General features: G+C 32.8%; 1 protein-coding gene across 1 annotated transcript; it reads right to left on the minus strand.

Annotated features, from left to right (window-relative positions):
- Positions 1–1897: 1897 nt before the first annotated feature.
- Positions 1898–17443, minus strand: LOC143064510 (uncharacterized). The gene is made up of 3 exons (XM_076237382.1): positions 16735–17443; positions 9301–9537; positions 1898–4396 (listed from the first exon to the last, which is right to left on the minus strand). Exons 1-3 carry the CDS (start codon positions 16843–16845, stop codon positions 2087–2089), a joined length of 2658 nt encoding a protein of 885 aa, XP_076093497.1. The 5' UTR covers positions 16846–17443; the 3' UTR covers positions 1898–2086.
- Positions 17444–17868: the final 425 nt, after the last annotated feature.

The following is a 17868-nucleotide window of genomic DNA, read 5'->3' on the forward strand; positions in this document are numbered from 1 at the left end:
TATTCTACTTTTGTCTTTATTTATCAATTTTGTGTTTATGCGGAAATCATAGTAGACAGAGAAAATGTAAAAAGCAAAAACTACCAACAGAAGAGGCACCAGACCGATATCACCAATTGACTCCTCAAAAAGTCACTGACCTTGAATAATATGGCATTTCATTAATTTTGCATTATTTGCAAAACCAGAAAAAATAATAATGTTTAGTTGGCGGATGGGTTGTGAAAAGTTGGTATTTATTTTGTGTAGCTCCTACTATAGTTTTTTTTTACCAGATTCCTTCAAAAATCAAAGACAGATTGCACACATATTGAACTTTACACCTGCTATTATGGAAGTGGTGTTATCAGACTATGTAATTCCTAATTTTTTTCAGCAAAAATAAACGACGGTACAGTACAAGTTTTGTGATACAAACTTTGCCTACAGTTTTAAACCCAGACCTTTGGACATTCAAAGAATGTCTTCACCTCCGACTATAAAGTTGTTTGAAGTTGTGCACCCTCCACTATACAGTTGTTAAAAGATCGGTCCTTAAGTTTTAGATTTTATGATTCGATATATCTAAATGATAATTATTTAGCATTATCAATGATTGTTTTAAAAAAAAGTTTATGTGTAATTACACAATGTAAGGCATTTGAGTAGCTGATCATATTTTGGGGGAATTTTTTAAATCTTGAATGTTTTCCTTTATTCTGCGACTCACATTTTCACTAATAGATGCCATTTTCATAATGTAACAAAAACCTTAAAAAATCAGTTTTAGTGTATTACAAAAACACATAGAGATAGTGAAACCATTATATACAATGTTAGAATAAAGATGACACACCATATATTTTATGGACACCATCAGCAATTGTTGATCTATACAATGTGTCTATGTCTAAACTAACTAATGAAATTTTTAGCACGTCTTAGGTTGTGGTCTAACATCTATGTTGTCTGCCTGCTAAGTACCGTGAACTATTCCCTAATTTGACTGTTATACCGAGATTGAGTTTACATTGCTTTACGACGTATCTCGGTATTTGTACATCCAGCATTCATGTATTTATTTTTAATGCTTTTGTTATTATTTCGGTTGATTAATGTTTTGTCGTATCATTTGTTGTCCGAAAAATTATAAAATTGCCTTTCAATACCATCATTGTCAAATTCCCGAATACATCATTTCATATACTGAATGTGAATTTGCATTACTGTTCGACGTGTCTCGGTGTTTTGTTCATCTAACATTCATGGATTTACTTTTGATGTTTCTGTACTGGTTTTGCATGTAGTGTCGACTATTATAATACAAAATGTATGTATTTGTGGTTCTCTGTTTTGAATGTTCTTGCGTGTGTTTGTGCTGAATTTCTGTTACGTAGTGTTTAGCGAAGTTTTTTTTTAACATTGTCATACAGCTGAAGGTTTGGCATGCCCTTAAACCAAGTTCAACCCACCATTTTTCTTTAAATATCCTGTATCAAATCAGAATTATGGCAGTTGTTATAAAATAGTTCATTTCTAAATGTGTTGGTGTTTGTTTTTGTTGCAGTTCGGCGTTTCTATTTTGTTCTAAAAGTTTGTTTTATTCTTATATTTGATGTGTTTTTTTGTGTTACCACGGTTTGTAACCCGGATTTGTTTTTTCTTAATCAATATATGACTTTTGAACACCTGTATACTACTGTTGCCTTTATTTGAACTTCTTTCCTATTTTAAGTGAATAGACACAGGTTTATCTCCTTTCGGCGTGGTGAAAACTGTGTGGATGTGTATACCAACATCATCAGAGTGCATCAAATCCTATATATCGATTTATCATTCATAGTATGCATTAAAGATTCCCAACTGTTACTTATGACATGTAATGTGTTGGAACTAATTCAAATCTTTCACAAGTCAGTAGTTTGAGCAGGATTTTATTCTGAAACATATGATGTAAACTGACATATATGAATAAAATATAAACATAAAAAGACAAATAATTATTGGAATTTTAAATGTCTTATTTCAACGACGTTTTGACACGTTCATATCAGCTTGTTTCCAAGAAAATGTTCGAAATCATGGAAACAAGCTTAAATCGGTAAAATCAAGAACGCAAATAATCATCCATTTCTGACTGAAATTCAGCGTTAAATATTTTCTTGATTAATGTTTCGTCCGTCATAGGAGGCGAAGGTAACGGTGCCTTTCCCAATGCTAAGTCAATATTGTAATTTGATATATCATTTAATTGTCTTAATGCCTTTCTCCTTTCTGCTGTTGAAATTCGATTTTCGTCTCTAGACGACATTCTTGATTCATTTTCATCAAAAGTTGAAGGTGTATAACCATTGGATGAGTTACTCTGCCCATCAGGTGTTATCCTCGATGACTGTACGGGCTTATTCGCTTCAACTGTAGTTTTTGGCATTGAAAGTTTATGATTTTGATTTGAATTATCCTTACTAATTTGATTTTGTTTTCCTTTAACTGTCATATTTTGTTGATTTATTGATAAATCAGTTTTTACAGCATTCTGGCGGTACAAATATTTCTGCTCTACGTTTTCCGAACTGTTATTGTGTCGGTAATGATTTGTATGTTGATTATAATATTTTTGTTGCGCCGGTTGTCTATACTCATCATATAAAGGATCTTGACCGTAGACAGAATCGTTATTATTTAAGTAATAAAGTTGTTGTTGGTTTCTGCTATTCTGTATCGGCTGCGACATATGAACTACTCGTCGTCCAACATCCGCATCAAACAAAGCATTGTCCTGACTATATTGGCTATTGTTTACTGTATGTTGAGATGCTGGAACTAAATAGAACAACTCTTTTTCTTGTTGATTTTGTTGACTAGTACCAACAGTATGTACGTGTTGTATTGTCCTTGGAACGTCTAACGTATTGCGAGGAGCAACTATTACCTTATCAGGTTCATTGTATATAACCGCTCTTTGTCGATCGCTAGATTCTATATCTGAATAATACTCTTTTACCTTATGACGCCTGGCTTTACGTGGAACAGCATGTTGTGATTTTGATCGAACATAAAACGCCTGATTAGGAGGCTGATCTTCTTCAGAATCATCACTTTCATCAATCAAAATTAAATTATATTTATAAGAATGTTCAGAATCTGAAACAGACCCACGTCTCACTTTTGACTTATTCTTTTTTGTAAGAGGCTTCGACAGCCTGATTTTTTGTTTAGGACGCACCAATCGCTTATGTGAAGCTTTTCTTGAAAGGTTGGATATTTCAATATCTGACTCACTCGTGCAAGAATCCGATTCATAAACAGGTGTTCTTGATTTTGAATGTTTCGATTTTCTTTTTTCTTTAGTGTAGTATTCGCTTGAAGATGGCCTACTTGATTTTCCATGCCTGAAATCACGAGTTTTTGATCTTCTGTTAAGTGTATTGTCTGATAAAGATTTTTTTTTACTTTTATATTGTTCATTTTTGCGTTCTCTTGGAGGTGACCTGGAAGCACTCCGATAATATTCATCTTTGCGTTTTCTACGTTCATTACGCTCACGTGATTTACTTCTATATCTATGACATTCACTATGTCTTGATTTAGAACGAGACTTTCCTCGTTTGCTATGTCTTGATGTTGACCTAGACTTATGACGTATTGTACTATGACGATCTCGCGATCGAGAGCGTTTTCTTCTGTCATTATTACGAGAATAACGATCTCTCGATTTGCTCCGTCGCCTGCTTCCACGATCACGTGATTGACTGCGTGGAGTATATTTTCTGTCATTTGATTGACTTCTGTGTTTATATTCAGTCTTTCGAGAAGATTTTCTGGTTTTCTTACCATCTCTTGATTTACTCCTTGATCTACTTTGACGATATCTCGAAGAGCTGCTATTTCTGTATTCATTCTCACCAGATTTGCTGTGTCGACTTCTTTCGCGGTCAGTCGATCTGCTTCGTTGTTTTTGTCGTTGCGACGATTCATACCGGTCTATGTCATAGTGGTTCGTTTTCTTTGTTTTGTTATCATTGGTTCCTTTATCTGCCCTTTTTGGTGATCTTGATCTAGACCTTCTTGATGAATGTTCTTGCGATTTGTCTGTTGTTTTATCATACTTTTTATTGTCGGTTTCTTTATTAGAATACCTTGCATTATTATTTTTATCGCAGTGATTATTGTCATCGTTATTCGTGTATCCTCTATTTTTAGGATAAGGGTCTTGTTGATTCTTAGAAGGCGTTTGTCTAGACAAATCAGTTGTTTCAGAATTCCTATTCGTTACTTTATTGTTGTTCTGGATGGGAGGTAGGGATACCCCATGGTTTGTTGTTCCCGTTTGTCTACTGTAAAAACCACCACTATTCCTATAACTAGCAGGAGGAAGAATCTGTCTACTACTGTCGTTGTTATGGCGAGACATATTCTACAAGAAAAGAAATTAAGAAATTACACTACAAGTTGGTCGTAGCTATATTCAATAACATTCATGTTACGCCAACCTTAAAAATATGTTTGTTTGCAGTTTTCCGACTGTACCTTCAGACTGAAGGGTCGGTAGGTAGGAAAAATATTTTATTTTATCAGCCAAAATACAGTTTAAACAAGCAGTTACACTAAACCAAGTGTCTTGTGAAGAAGAAAAAAACATTTTAAAACAACAAACACTGGACATGCTGAAAACCAACATCAAATGAACAGACATTTTCAGATAAAAAACTTTTTAACCAAAACTGAAACTTTAACATAGTGTCATTATCCAATTTATGACATAAAATATGGTATAATTATTAAATACTGGAACACTTATTAACAAGGAATGTCATTATGACTAGAATTGTTTTAAAGAAATATATTCAGACATGTATGCTTCTTGACTAGAATGTTTTCATGAGTAGAGTATTTTCATCAGAAAAATGTAGACATTAAAGATTTATAAGACAATGTATTAAAGAGTGTATTTTTAATAAAAAAAATAACCATTGAATCTTCCTCAATTGAAAAAAAGGCAACTTGAAAAAAAAGTATTAAGACATTCGACTGTTTTCATATTTCTAACAATATTTAATTATATGTGATAAGGTTATATTTTTGCCAGGCTTTAATGAAAACCAAAGAAATCTAAAGTTTGGGTGAAATCCATATCACCCCATTAAAAGTAAATGGTCTGTACTGAAATGTTTTTAATGCATAAAAAAAATTGGCAGCATAGCTCCTAAGGACATGTTTTAATTGAATTCACACAGGCCACACAGTTTGGGTATATTTAATATTGTAAGAAAGAGAATGATTGCAATGAGTGGGACAGCCCCCCTTATCCTAAAGGAGCATACTCATTGCAATCGAAGATAGATTTAATATAGAGAGAGTATATTTATTTTTCAAGCTAACCATTCATTTTCTCTACATCTTTGTGTAGTTAGGGTTGCTTCTTATTGATTTGGCATGATCTATATCCATTAACATTTCAAATGAGCCCTTCCTCCGTACAGGCGTGTTTACAGATATCCATGAAGATTTAAGTCATGGAGGAGTGGTTTCATCTTTGTCGTCTTCACAACGATTTGTAGAAAATATGCCATACTTCAAGCTGCTGTCGAATTATTTAACCACTGAAGTTGGTTCCATAAAGTCAGGCTCCACAGATTCTGTACCCGATTTGTTTGAGACAGAATGGTTATCGTGTCAGTTATGAATATCCGCTGCATCATCGTCAATGATATCATCACACATCATTACATGTGCCTGAATCTGTATAAACAGTTTACTAATAAACTTTTTTGTTTGTTATTTGTCTTAAAATTGACACGAGACGACAGCGTAAAGTACTCCTCCGTGACTTCATGGATACCTGTAACCTAAACAATTTCCATGTGCTTTTTCATTAAATGGTCACATGAACGCTTGACGGAAAGCTAAGAAAAACCGAACTTGAAATGCGTAATTGACCCAGACTTTAAATCATTTCCGGAAAGGACCCAAAGTTCCGGATCGCGTCAATAGAAGTATTAAAAAAAAAATCTTCAAATTTAAAGCAATAAAATGTTCATAGTCGGGAGGATTTTCAAGGGTCGGTCGGTAAACTGCAAACAAACAATATTTTAATTTAAGCCTAAAAGTCACATTTTATTAGTTAGATCATACTGCTTATTAATGCACGAAAGCTATAACTCATATTCGATCGATCACTCGCATAAAAAATATAAGAAAAAGAATGATTCCCTTCGTTAGCTTGTTCATTAAAGGAAATAATAAAACAATTACTTAGCTTTTAAGAGATCGTGAAACATTAAGAGAATTCATAATAAATTTTGTAACTAAAATTTCATTGAAAATATGAAAATCCAAGATACTGTATTAAGAAGGTATTCGACACTTATTGTAGTTATATTTTACATTTTGTGTACATATAAACTAAATTCAACGACATTTTAAAAGGTCGTTGTCTGCTTATATATCCCAAATGAAAATGGTCTTTTTTTCTAGATTTCGTGTATAAAAAGCAAGATTGAGAAGGAAATCGGGAATGTGTCAAAGAGACAACAACCCGACCAAAGGACAGAAAACAGCAGAAGGTCACCAATGGATCCCAAACACAGCGAGAAAATCCCGCACCCGGAGGCGGGCTTCAGCTGGTCCCTAAACAAAATACATACAATTAAGGATCATAGACATTTTGTTGGTAGTGTGTGACATCCACCTCTGCTCTGTATGAGCTGATCTACCTGATATGATTTTAAAATGTATTTGTTCAACAATTGTACAAAAGTAAGACCACACAAGGCATATAACTATACAAAGGACGTAATGGAAATTTGATGCACAATCCATAAAACACATAATTTTTTAAAAAGTTTCATTTAGCTAAAAATTGAAATTATGGAGTATAATTTGACATAGATGTTCTGCATGAATAACTTCAATAGAATTCATTGTACTTTTTTAATTTACAATATGCAAAGGCATATACTATTAAATTACAATAGTTAACTATCCGTAACGTTTTATTGCTTGCCTTCAATAATGAATATGAAATTTAGCAATTTAGGCTCAGTTTTAGATGTTATCTTTGATATTTTAATACTGAAATTTAATGAAATAACCCAGAACATTATAGAACGTCTGATCAATGAGTAGTACCATTAAAATGGTTTTTAATACAGCACTAATTACAAAAATAATCGTGACTTTGGTTTGAAAATCAATGAATAATGCAACTTAGACAAAGATATATCTGAAATCAATTATTTAATATCCTGGGTTTGTTTTGAAGATTTCAAACGACACAGACCAATTCGTTCAATTTCTTAAAGTTCGCCTGAGTCACTGTGATGTAAGTCCTGATAAACTTGAAAAATATCGGGTTTTTTTCTCTCTTGAGTTTGTTCTACATAGTGGCTACTGTTCTCGGAAAAAAAGCTTAGGTACACATCGCTGTCGGTAGTAATAGAAACATTGTGCTACATGTATCTACCATAGTAACGAGTTTAGTAGTACTTTGGATGTAAAAACAAATTAAGAATCGGGTTTAAGATTTTTTTTCTAAAACAATTCAGTACCTAGTTCAAATCCCAATTGTAACTAAAAATTATAAAAATAAGGAAGTGTGGTATGATTGACGATTACAAACATTTCATTAGAGTTCAAATGGCGAGGCTACATGCATCTGTTCGTCACTGCAAAACATCGTGAATGTGTAAATCCCAAACCGTAAAGTCTTCACATAATCTCCCGACATGACAGAAAATGTTCGTCCAGACTAAAATGTTAATGACCATGTGCACACTGCAGTTCATTTGGCATAAAAACGTCATTGACAGAAGTGTATGACCTTGGCCAATGCCAAAATAAAGTATTGACCAGGGTTTCCGCTGGCGGTCGCCATTTTCGCAATTTGCGAAAAAATAATAATTGTGGCGATTAAAATTCGTCATTGGCGAAAGAATTTAGCGACAGAAATATATATAACGATATATTTTCCTCCATCTTGTTTATTTATATTTATCGAGTTTCTTGGACTTTACCTGATCAGACAATACTCGGAATTCACCTTGACCTCATTAAGATTTGGACAGAAAATCAATAATCAGCTGATTGCATTTTATACCTATCGACAGCAAAGGACTAATTAATAAAGGTGTTGATTGAATTGTTTGACAAAATGATATGGTTAATTAGCTTCCGCTCAATGTCATATACATAATTTATTTACCACTTTGCGACGCACGTGTTTGAAGCAAACTTTTGACGTCTCCTCTCCTTTTAAAGATAGTTTAGCAAAGAAAGCTGTCGTGACGAAAAATGTTCAAAAGCAAGAAAAATCTCTGATTTAAAACTTAAATTATCCTTTGACTTTAATATAGGTTATTGATTAGGGAGACTATTTTAAAGTCGTTTTAGTGACACACGTGTTTCAGACATAGTTTTACGTCTCAACTTTTTCATTTACGATGGTCAAGAAAAGAAAACTGTCGTTATGAAGAAATCTATCCAAAAGGTTAAGAACAACCCCTCGAATGAGAGTAACCATTCAATGTAATGACTACACATGAAATGAGGGATCAGTTTCATGTGAGACAAGCTTTTGTTTTGTTGTAAAAACCACTTCTTAGTACAAAAGGGCACATCAGTATTTTTCTTTTAAAGAAACTTTCCTTACTACGAACTATACTGGTATTATATGATCAAAATATGTCCATTAATTGTGTTATATTCCAGGACTTATATCTTCTTTATTATTAAAAGTATAGTTGCCCCCTCATTTAGAAAAGTTGTTTAAAATACAATGAATATTTTTCCCTTTTACTAAGTTAAAAAAAATTCTGTTGTTTTAAAGTAAATGTTTAGTGTTTAATCATTAAAATGTAGACTCTAAAATAAGTTTGAGAGAATAATCATAGACACTATGGGGCAAAATCATCTTATTTAAGGGAAAAGGGGGGGGGGGTAGAAAAAAGGTAAATTTTAAACGAAAAATATATTTATGTTACTTGGCGAAAAAAATAATAAAGTCGCGAAAAATATATTGTTTTGGCGAAAGAGGTGGCGAAAAAAATAATTGACCCAGGGGAAACCCTGATTGACACAATATACATGTAGGACCATAAGTATTCGATAGTAATTCGTGTATTGAGCATTGTGAGTCCAAGCAGAAACTGTTGAAACCCCACCACATGTATTGTTCGCCGTTGTTTGTCTTTGTATCTCTTTTTTTTTTCGGAAGAGTCACAAGTTGAGAGACAGAGAGAATGTGATGAAGCATTAATACAAAACACAATACGTGTAACAGATCATACTTAAACTAATTATACAAATAATGATTTGATTTACCTGAGTATTGTTCCTTGGAAGAGAGTGTTGTTGTTCCCCTTGTCTTTGGTTGTTGTTTGGACCATTTAAAGGTTGTCTTTCGGTCTTCCTGTTTTCTGTGTTTCTAGGATTTACAGTTGGCAATGGTGTAGGCGTTCGTTTACATTCGTCAAGCTTCGTAAGATGCGAAATATCAACACTGTCTAAATCACTCCCAGTTTTATTTGACTTTCCAGATCTCGCTGAATAATTTGTACTCTACAAAATTAAGTAAACTTTGTAAATTGTTGAAACCTAATTAGAACATTTAGATTTGAAAGCTTTTAAAATGGATGCCATGCCTACAGTCTGATTCAAGAGCCGTTATGTAATACGTGATTAATAGATTTCTTTTAATTGGCTAAGTATATTGACATATCTTTTATATGCGTACGTGCTATTATACTGACAATTGATGGTGTTTGTTTTGTTTTCTAGCTAGGATATCAATCAGGACAATAAAGCCAATGATCATTTTCAAGAACATAAAATTGAATACATTTCCTCCGTGCATCTAAACTGAAAAGGTTTCCAGAAATCGTTGTCAAAATAAATAAAAATAAAAAGATATAGTTCGTTCTTATGTTGTACTGTTATACCACTGTCCCAGGTTAGGGGAAGGGTTGGGATCCCGCTAACATGTTTAACCTAGTCACATTATTTATGTATGTGCCTGTCCCAAGTCAGGAGCCTGTAATTTAGTGGTTGTCATTTGTTTATGTGCTACATATTTGCTTTTCGTTCATTTTTTTTTTATATAAAGAAGGCCGTTAGTTTTCCCGTTTGAATTGTTTTACATTGTCATATCGGGGCCTTTTATAGCTGACTATGCGGTATGGGCTTTGCTCATTGTTGAAGGCCGTACGGTGACCTTTAGTTGTTAATGTATGTGTCATTTTTATCTCTTGTGGACAGTTGTCTCATTGGCAATCATACCACATCTTTTTTTTTTATACAACTATGCATTTTTTTTTTTTCATTCGCATTACATTTTTAGCTCTTACGTTGAAAAATATAATCATGAAACGAATATGACCTAATGAAGATTTGATTTAAATCAACGTAGTACTTACATTACTGGTAATCTTTTACATAAGGGTTACAGATACCATAAAAAAATTAAAATATATCGCATATATAATTGTCTAGTTAGATTTCTATTTGCGATAATTTATTATAAAGTTTTAGAGTTTTCTAGTTATATGTTTAATTTTAATGCCAAATTTAGAGTTTTGATCCGAATGCCATGGTCCACTGGATATAGAAAATGATAGTGCGAGTTGGGCATCCGTGTACTATACATTCTTGTTTCATTTCACCCTTGTAAGCACAACGATAAAGGCTATACTTTGCCCTCTAGATGATTTTTTTCTGAATATATTGTGTTAAAGATTTCAGCCCCATATATTTCATACTTATTCATTTTACCTTCTTTTATATACATATAGATCATTAAGTACTTTCTTTAAATGGTAAGTTCTAAAAAAAAAATCCTATTAGACGAGAACTACAACTCATGATAATACCAGGATGTAAATTAATTGTCAATGAGTCAACTCGATCTCCATCAGAAACCAACTGATGTAGAATTAAAACTGGAGATCACCTACAAGAATGAGCAAAAGCCCATACCGTATAGAAAACTATAAAAGGACCAAACTTGCTGATTGTAAAACTAACTGTATGATTCATGTACAAAACACTAAACGAACAAAACCAAATATATGTGTTGTATACTGCAATAAACGGTATTTCACTTAACATTAAGATAGACATCAAATGATTTTTTAACACACAGCTTTTGGCAAGAATGATCATTTCAGTTTAAAAATGGTATGAATGTGCCTGTCCCAAGTCAAGAGCCTGTAATTCAGTGGTCGTCGTTTGTTTATGTGATACATATTTCTTTTTCGTTCATTTTTTGTACTTAAATGAGGCCGTTAATTTTCTCGTTTGATTTGTTTTACATTGTCATTTCGGGGCCGTTTATAGCTGACTATTCGGTATTGTCTTTTTTCATTGTTGAAGACCGTACGGTGACCTATAGTTGTTAATATCTGTGTCATTTTGGTCTCTTGTGGAGAGTTGTCTCATTGGCAATCATACTACATCTTCTTTTTTATATATTTACTTCAATGAATAGTTTCGTATTTGCAACACACATATAGGTATATGCATATCACATGCCTTGCACTTCCTCATTAATGATATGCATATCATTAGTGGTGCACTCCCTCACCATCTCCATCAGTTGAATAAAAAAATATCTTTTAAAAACAAAACTTTCCTTAGTGTATAAGATATGAGTGATAAATATGGCATATTGATGTTGCGCAGTCACTGTTCTGAAAGAACTCAAGCTGTAGTGATTGTGTAATCCCAAGAAATGTCAATATAACTTATCCGGTCGTTTACACGATATAGAAAGAAAATTTTCAGTTTGAATAAACAAATCATCAATTATTCAAATTTGAATTGATCAGAACGTCTGTAGCACCAGCTAAACAATATATCAAACATCAATTAAAACACAGATTTATACAGGTATATATAAAAAAGAATCATGACGTAATGAAACCATAAGAGTCTGAATGTTTCATGGTTTGAACAATATCAAATCAAATCCGAACTCCCTAAGACTTCAAGAATTTAAATCACCACAATAATCTTTAGACTGGTGGAAAAAAATTAAAATTTGCATGAAACACATTTCGCATTCATGATCAATGTTAAAATAGAACATATAAAAGTTAATCGAATTCTCGTTAAGCTTGTACCATTTGCATGTAGTCTATATACATTACCTTAGTCTCTTAGTCTATATACATTCCATTAGTCACTTATATTCTGTATGAATTCTCTTAGTCACTTATAGCCTATATGAATTCCCTTAGTCATATATAACATTCCCTTAGTCATATATAACATTCCCTTAGTCACTTAGATACATTATCAACAAATTGATATTTTCCTCGTAAACAACAGTAATTTTCTAGAGGGTATGGAAATATGGTTTTCTGTGGGCAAGGAAGTACGGTTTCCTAGGGGTAAAAAAATATGATACTTTAGGTTATACAAATATGGTTTTTGTACTTCACATGTCTGGTCGTTAAATCAGTCGCGTCATTTTCCAGAACATACCTGTGCAATGGGATTCACTATTAATTTGTTCTCGTCCTGAATACGTATAACATATATGCAACTTGATTTTGACCAAATGAAAAATAAATCCATCAATATTGATGACAAACCAATCAAATCAATCAATATAGATGGCAAATAATTTCAATTAATCAACCTAGATGGCTTGTAGAATGCATACTCACATGTCTTACAAAACGTACACTAGATTTTTTTCTTTTCTATATGAATGCAGTTTCATATGACTGGACGGAATAACAAGTGAAACTGCGAGCTACTGCTCACTGATGATACCCCCGCCGCAAGTGGATAATATTAATAGTGTAAAAATATGCAAGTGTTCGGTAAACAGGAAGTTGTCGAGTGATGAATCTGAAAACGCATCACACGGTATAGCTGACTTATATAAATCCTGAAACCAAATTTCAGAAATCCTTGTATTGTAGTTCCTGAGAAAAATGTGACGAAAATTTTTAACTTGGTTATCATGTGTAAAATCATACAAGTGTTCGGTAAACAGGAAGTAATCGAGTGATGAATCTGAAAACGCATCACACGGTATAGCTGACTTATATAAATCCTGAAACCAAATTTTAGAAATCCTTGTACTGTAGTTCCTGAGAAAAATGTGACGAAAATTTTCAACTTGGCTATCATGTGTAAAATCATACAAGTGTTCGGTAAACAGGAAGTTGTCGATTGATGAATCTGAAAACGCATCACACGGTATAGCTGACTTATATAAATCCTGAAACCAAATTTCAGAAATCCTTGTATTGTAGTTCCTGAGAAAAATGTGACGAAAATTTTCAACTTGGCTATCATGTGTAAAATCAGACAAGTGTTCGGTAAACAGGAAGTTGTCAAGTGATGAATCTGAAAACGCATCACACGGTATGGCTGACATATATAAATGTTGATACCAAATTACAGAAAGGGTGGATGTGTAGTTCCTGAGAAAAATGTGACGAAAGTTTCATGGGACGGACTGACTGACGGACGGACTGATGGACGGACTGATGGACGGACTGATGGACGGACGGAGTGATGGACGGACGGACTGACAGACGGAGGTAAAACAGTATACCCCCCCTTTTTTAAAGCGAGGGTATAAAAAGTCTCTTATTTATCCGGTTCACTTTAGTGAATATAGCACTGCTTCCAGAGATGTCAGTATATGACTGTAAAGATATTGGTGATAAGACTATGGTGTCTAAATTGTTGATAAATGGGGATGTGAGATACACGTTAATGGCGGGCAAGTATCAATTGCGCAAATTTGCGGAATTCATTAATATGCGCCAATATTTATTGTCCCTGATAATATTTTAATAACTAGAAAATGGTGGCGAAAAACTATAATTTACAGAATTGAATGTTGCAAAATATGTCAAAATGACGAGACAGTAAATGCTTTTTATAATGGTGTGTTGACCACATATCTTGATGACTATGATTTATATCCAATATTCGTATGGTATAAAACTCAATAAACCACGAGACGTCAGCAGTTGAATTATAAGCTGAAGCTAAAATTTGAAAAAAAAATGTCTTATAGACGATGCAACCATAGATCTTTTTCTTTCTTTTTTTTTTATACATTTTTAGATATCAAAACTCCAGAGTATTTAAGAGATGTCTGATTCTTTCTCCTGTTACATTGCTATCCATTTGCTTTTTCCTTTATGTTTTTGGCTGAAAATTCCTTAGCACACAAAGCCCTCACGTCATAACTTTTTATTAACATGGTGTTTTTACATTAGCGAAATAAATAAATATGATATTTATGTTTTGTAACTTGATGATTACAATTATTGCATATCATGGTGCATTGTCATATAAAAGGGAAAAGACCCCCATTAAGAATGTTAATGTTTATAATTTATGTTAAACAAGAAACTTGATAGAGCGTTCCATAAAAATGATAAAATTTTAATGACAATTGATTTATACCTTTAGTAATATAAGACCACATGAATAGATATTGTTGGAATAGTACTATTTCTTCGAAAATATAAAAACAACTGTAGGAAATATATATACGTTGTAATTTCATTAAAAAGAAAACCGCACCATCTCATCTTACTTCCTTTCAATCAAGACACCGGAATTCGAATCCGAGCGTTTTGATGGCAGAGGTAATAAAGCTGTTATAATGTTCAGTAAGAGGAACTCAAAACGAAGAATATAAAAACAAATTTGAACAAATGGTGTGTAATACTTAGAACCATACGCGTGTTGCTAATTTGAAAGAATAGTATTCATTGTTGCTATTTTACCAAATTTTCCTTTGATCTTTCTGACTGATAATTTCCTTTCTCAGCGGAGTCGAGTGATATTATTGTTGATCATCTCAACGAGATTGATATTCTCGCTTGAGCCTGTACGGCGAAAGTGAGAAAAGAAATCGAGTTGAGATGACCAGTGATAATCTGTTTTTCGCTATTTTACCTATGCCGACGTTGTCAATTTCATGTCAATTTCATGAGCAACACCACGTGCCCCTTGGTTTCTAGCGACACTTTTCATATCACTCGACTCCGCTGAAAAAGGAAATTTTCAGTCATCAAGATCTAAGCAAAATTTCGTAAAATAGCGATAAGAATAATTATCGCTAGAAACTTAGGTAGCACCTGCCCGTTGTCAGCGAAATTAACAACGTCGTCATATGTATGTAAAATAGCGATTATCATTGGTCATCTCAACTAGATTGCATTTCTCACTTTTGCCGTTCCGGCTCAAGCAAAAAAAAAAAAAAAAAAAAAAAACCATACCCAATCTCGTTGAGAAGATCAAATATGAAAAATTCGAATAACAAACATATATATTTACAACTTAAGATGAGGACAAAAGTGTATAACAAATCGCTTGGAATCAGTAATATCATTCAACCAAAACAACGAACATTTTGCGTTCCCAGGTTTTGTACTTCTACAAATGTGAGATGTTCAAATGATGACTATGGGATACTACATTGTATCAATCGGAAAACAACACAGTCATTGCAAGTCTAAGTAATCTACACTTTTCAAAGCAACATTAGCACCCGGAAATCAGTTAGATATTAAGTATCACATGGCTGTAACCAGGAAATAGTCAATACAAAGACCTTGGACTGCATTAATTACTTATAATTTTGTTTAAAAGAAATGCATTATAATTGTTTAATGTTCTAATCTTTCAGTTTCTAAGAAAATTAAGGATGTGAATTTTTAACATTCCGAGGATTCGATTCTCGGCATAAAGCAATCGGCAAGTGAAGAGTTTACATCAACAATAATAATTTAGATACCTACACAGTTATATTTTAATAGCATTTTGAAATAGTTGACAGTTATCTTAAAATCACAGTGACACCATAAAAAAAAGTCAGAACTAATCACTTTGAATTCTCTCAAATTTGGCATAGGGGTACATGTAACTATCATCAAATAGGAAATTATCCATACAGATCCACATAACTTCATCGCAGCCCATCGAATCTACCAAAACATCAAGATCAAGAAATCAGGTTTTACTAACTTTAGAAGGGGTTAAAAAGAATTGTCGACCGGTGAAACTTTTAATTTTTTAAGGGAGAACAGAACATCTAAGGAAGTTTACTCTTTAAAATTCAACTGAACGTTAAATCATATCCTAGTAGTTCAGATAAATCAATGTGTTAAATGATCAACAATAGTCTTTGCCAAACTATAATATATATTCAATGAAATTATTCCCATACATTTATGTGGTTAAAATTCTTGGAATGTTTACACTTGTGTCATCAAGTCAAGGTAAAAAAAATGTCAAAATTATATGAGAGTTTAATGTGCCAAATCTTTTTTAGTGAAAGTGTTGGATACCCCCTTAATCCGTTCATCGTAAGCCATGCCACAAGGGAAGTTCCGTATAAAGATTCCATTAGATCTAGGGCCATTGAAGATATACTCATAAAGACGTTAAAAAGCTGATGTAACCCAAAAACAGTACAAAATTAATAGCCAACACAGTATACAGAATCAGAGCCTACCTGAGGGGGAACTCATCTTTTCAATTAAGTTCTTAGGCGTTTTCGCTGCTGTTTTCAATAAAAACACAGTATCCGTTTTTTCAAGGGAGTACTAGACTAGACTAGTGACATTATAAAGACTAACAAACAGATGCCATATCTGCATTTGTTTCAAGACTTGATAATTCAATTTTATTTTTTTATTGTATCTCTAGATGACTTGTTTTTATTGCTTAGTTCATGTATAGTTTAACTAATTACCAAATCTGATCAATTATACTTACATGTAAACCACTAGCTCTTTTCTGTGCAATTTGCTGTGCCAACGATAGTTTCGAAGATTTCCTTTGGAGATTCTTTTTCCCCGATCTATAGACAATTCCTTCGCTGGGCATTGTTGCATGTATGTCACTAATTCGAATACACTGCTGGAGCGCCTATTATTTTTGTAAAGTTACAGTATCATTTGTTTCAATCACAGTCATGTTCATTTTTAACAGAACTATCTCCATCTTGTAGCACTTCCTTATAAGTTGTTGAAATTATCACACAAAATTATAAAAATGTTTCTCTCATCGTTCAAATTAGTTTGTATATAAAATTATCCTAAATCCCATCAAATAATATTTTGTTAACATATATTTTTATCTACTGTCAAAATTTTTTGTACCACTTGTCTTTGTAGTTAATTTGAATATTAATGTATTGATACAGTCGTTTAATTTGTAGAAGTAAATTCAAACCATTCTGTTCATAACCGAACTAATCTGTTGAACTTATATCATATACAGTACGTACTCTCTATTCCACTGTGAATTTCTGAATCAATCTGATTTCAAACTCTACTAAACATGTCATTTTAAATTCCAAGAGAATTTTCAAACTATTCCCACTGATTGTTAGATCACCAAGGATGTTGCTAAATCAATTTTAACATTGCTCATTATAAATGGACTGATTGTAGCATTAATATACATACGTTCCAATATCGAAGCAAAAGCTTTTGTTAATCTCTCAAGTATCTGGGTGTATTTGATTGAAGTCGTGTGTGTACATGTGGTCACGTTAGTCATTTGATAAATCCAATAGTAATTTAAAAACAGCTACTTTATTTTAAAAATATATACATATTTCATAGCATATATTAAGTCGTTTTAAGTGGTTAGTTTTCAATATCGTATTTGCTTTTCTCTTCAAACTTTTTCGGCTCTGAGCGTTCTGAATAAAAGGACTAGTGTTTAATTGAATTCGTCCAAATTATAATTGCATATTGTTATTCTAAATTGTTTCCAAAAATTGATCGCCTTGAATATCACAAAAAAATTAATACGGAATCTCCACAGGGAACAAGAATGTTATCTAGTCAGTTATAGTTCAAAGCAGTCCCAATTGACATAGTTTATTTGTTTGTTGTTACT

This window comes from Mytilus galloprovincialis, chromosome 2, assembly GCF_965363235.1.
Source record: "Mytilus galloprovincialis chromosome 2, xbMytGall1.hap1.1, whole genome shotgun sequence".
NCBI classification, from domain to species: domain Eukaryota; kingdom Metazoa; phylum Mollusca; class Bivalvia; order Mytilida; family Mytilidae; genus Mytilus; species Mytilus galloprovincialis.

Excerpts from the sequence above, each read along its gene's own strand:
- LOC143064510 (XM_076237382.1), bottom strand. The coding sequence starts at position 16,845 with ATGCCCAGCGAAGGAATTGTCTATAGATCGGGGAAAAAGAATCTCCAA. Across the intron at positions 9,538-16,734 it reads AAAGAGCTAGTGGTTTACAT|AGTACAAATTATTCAGCGAG; the intron begins GTAAGTATAATT and ends TTAATTTTGTAG. Across the intron at positions 4,397-9,300 it reads TTCCAAGGAACAATACTCAG|AATATGTCTCGCCATAACAA; the intron begins GTAAATCAAATC and ends CTTTTCTTGTAG.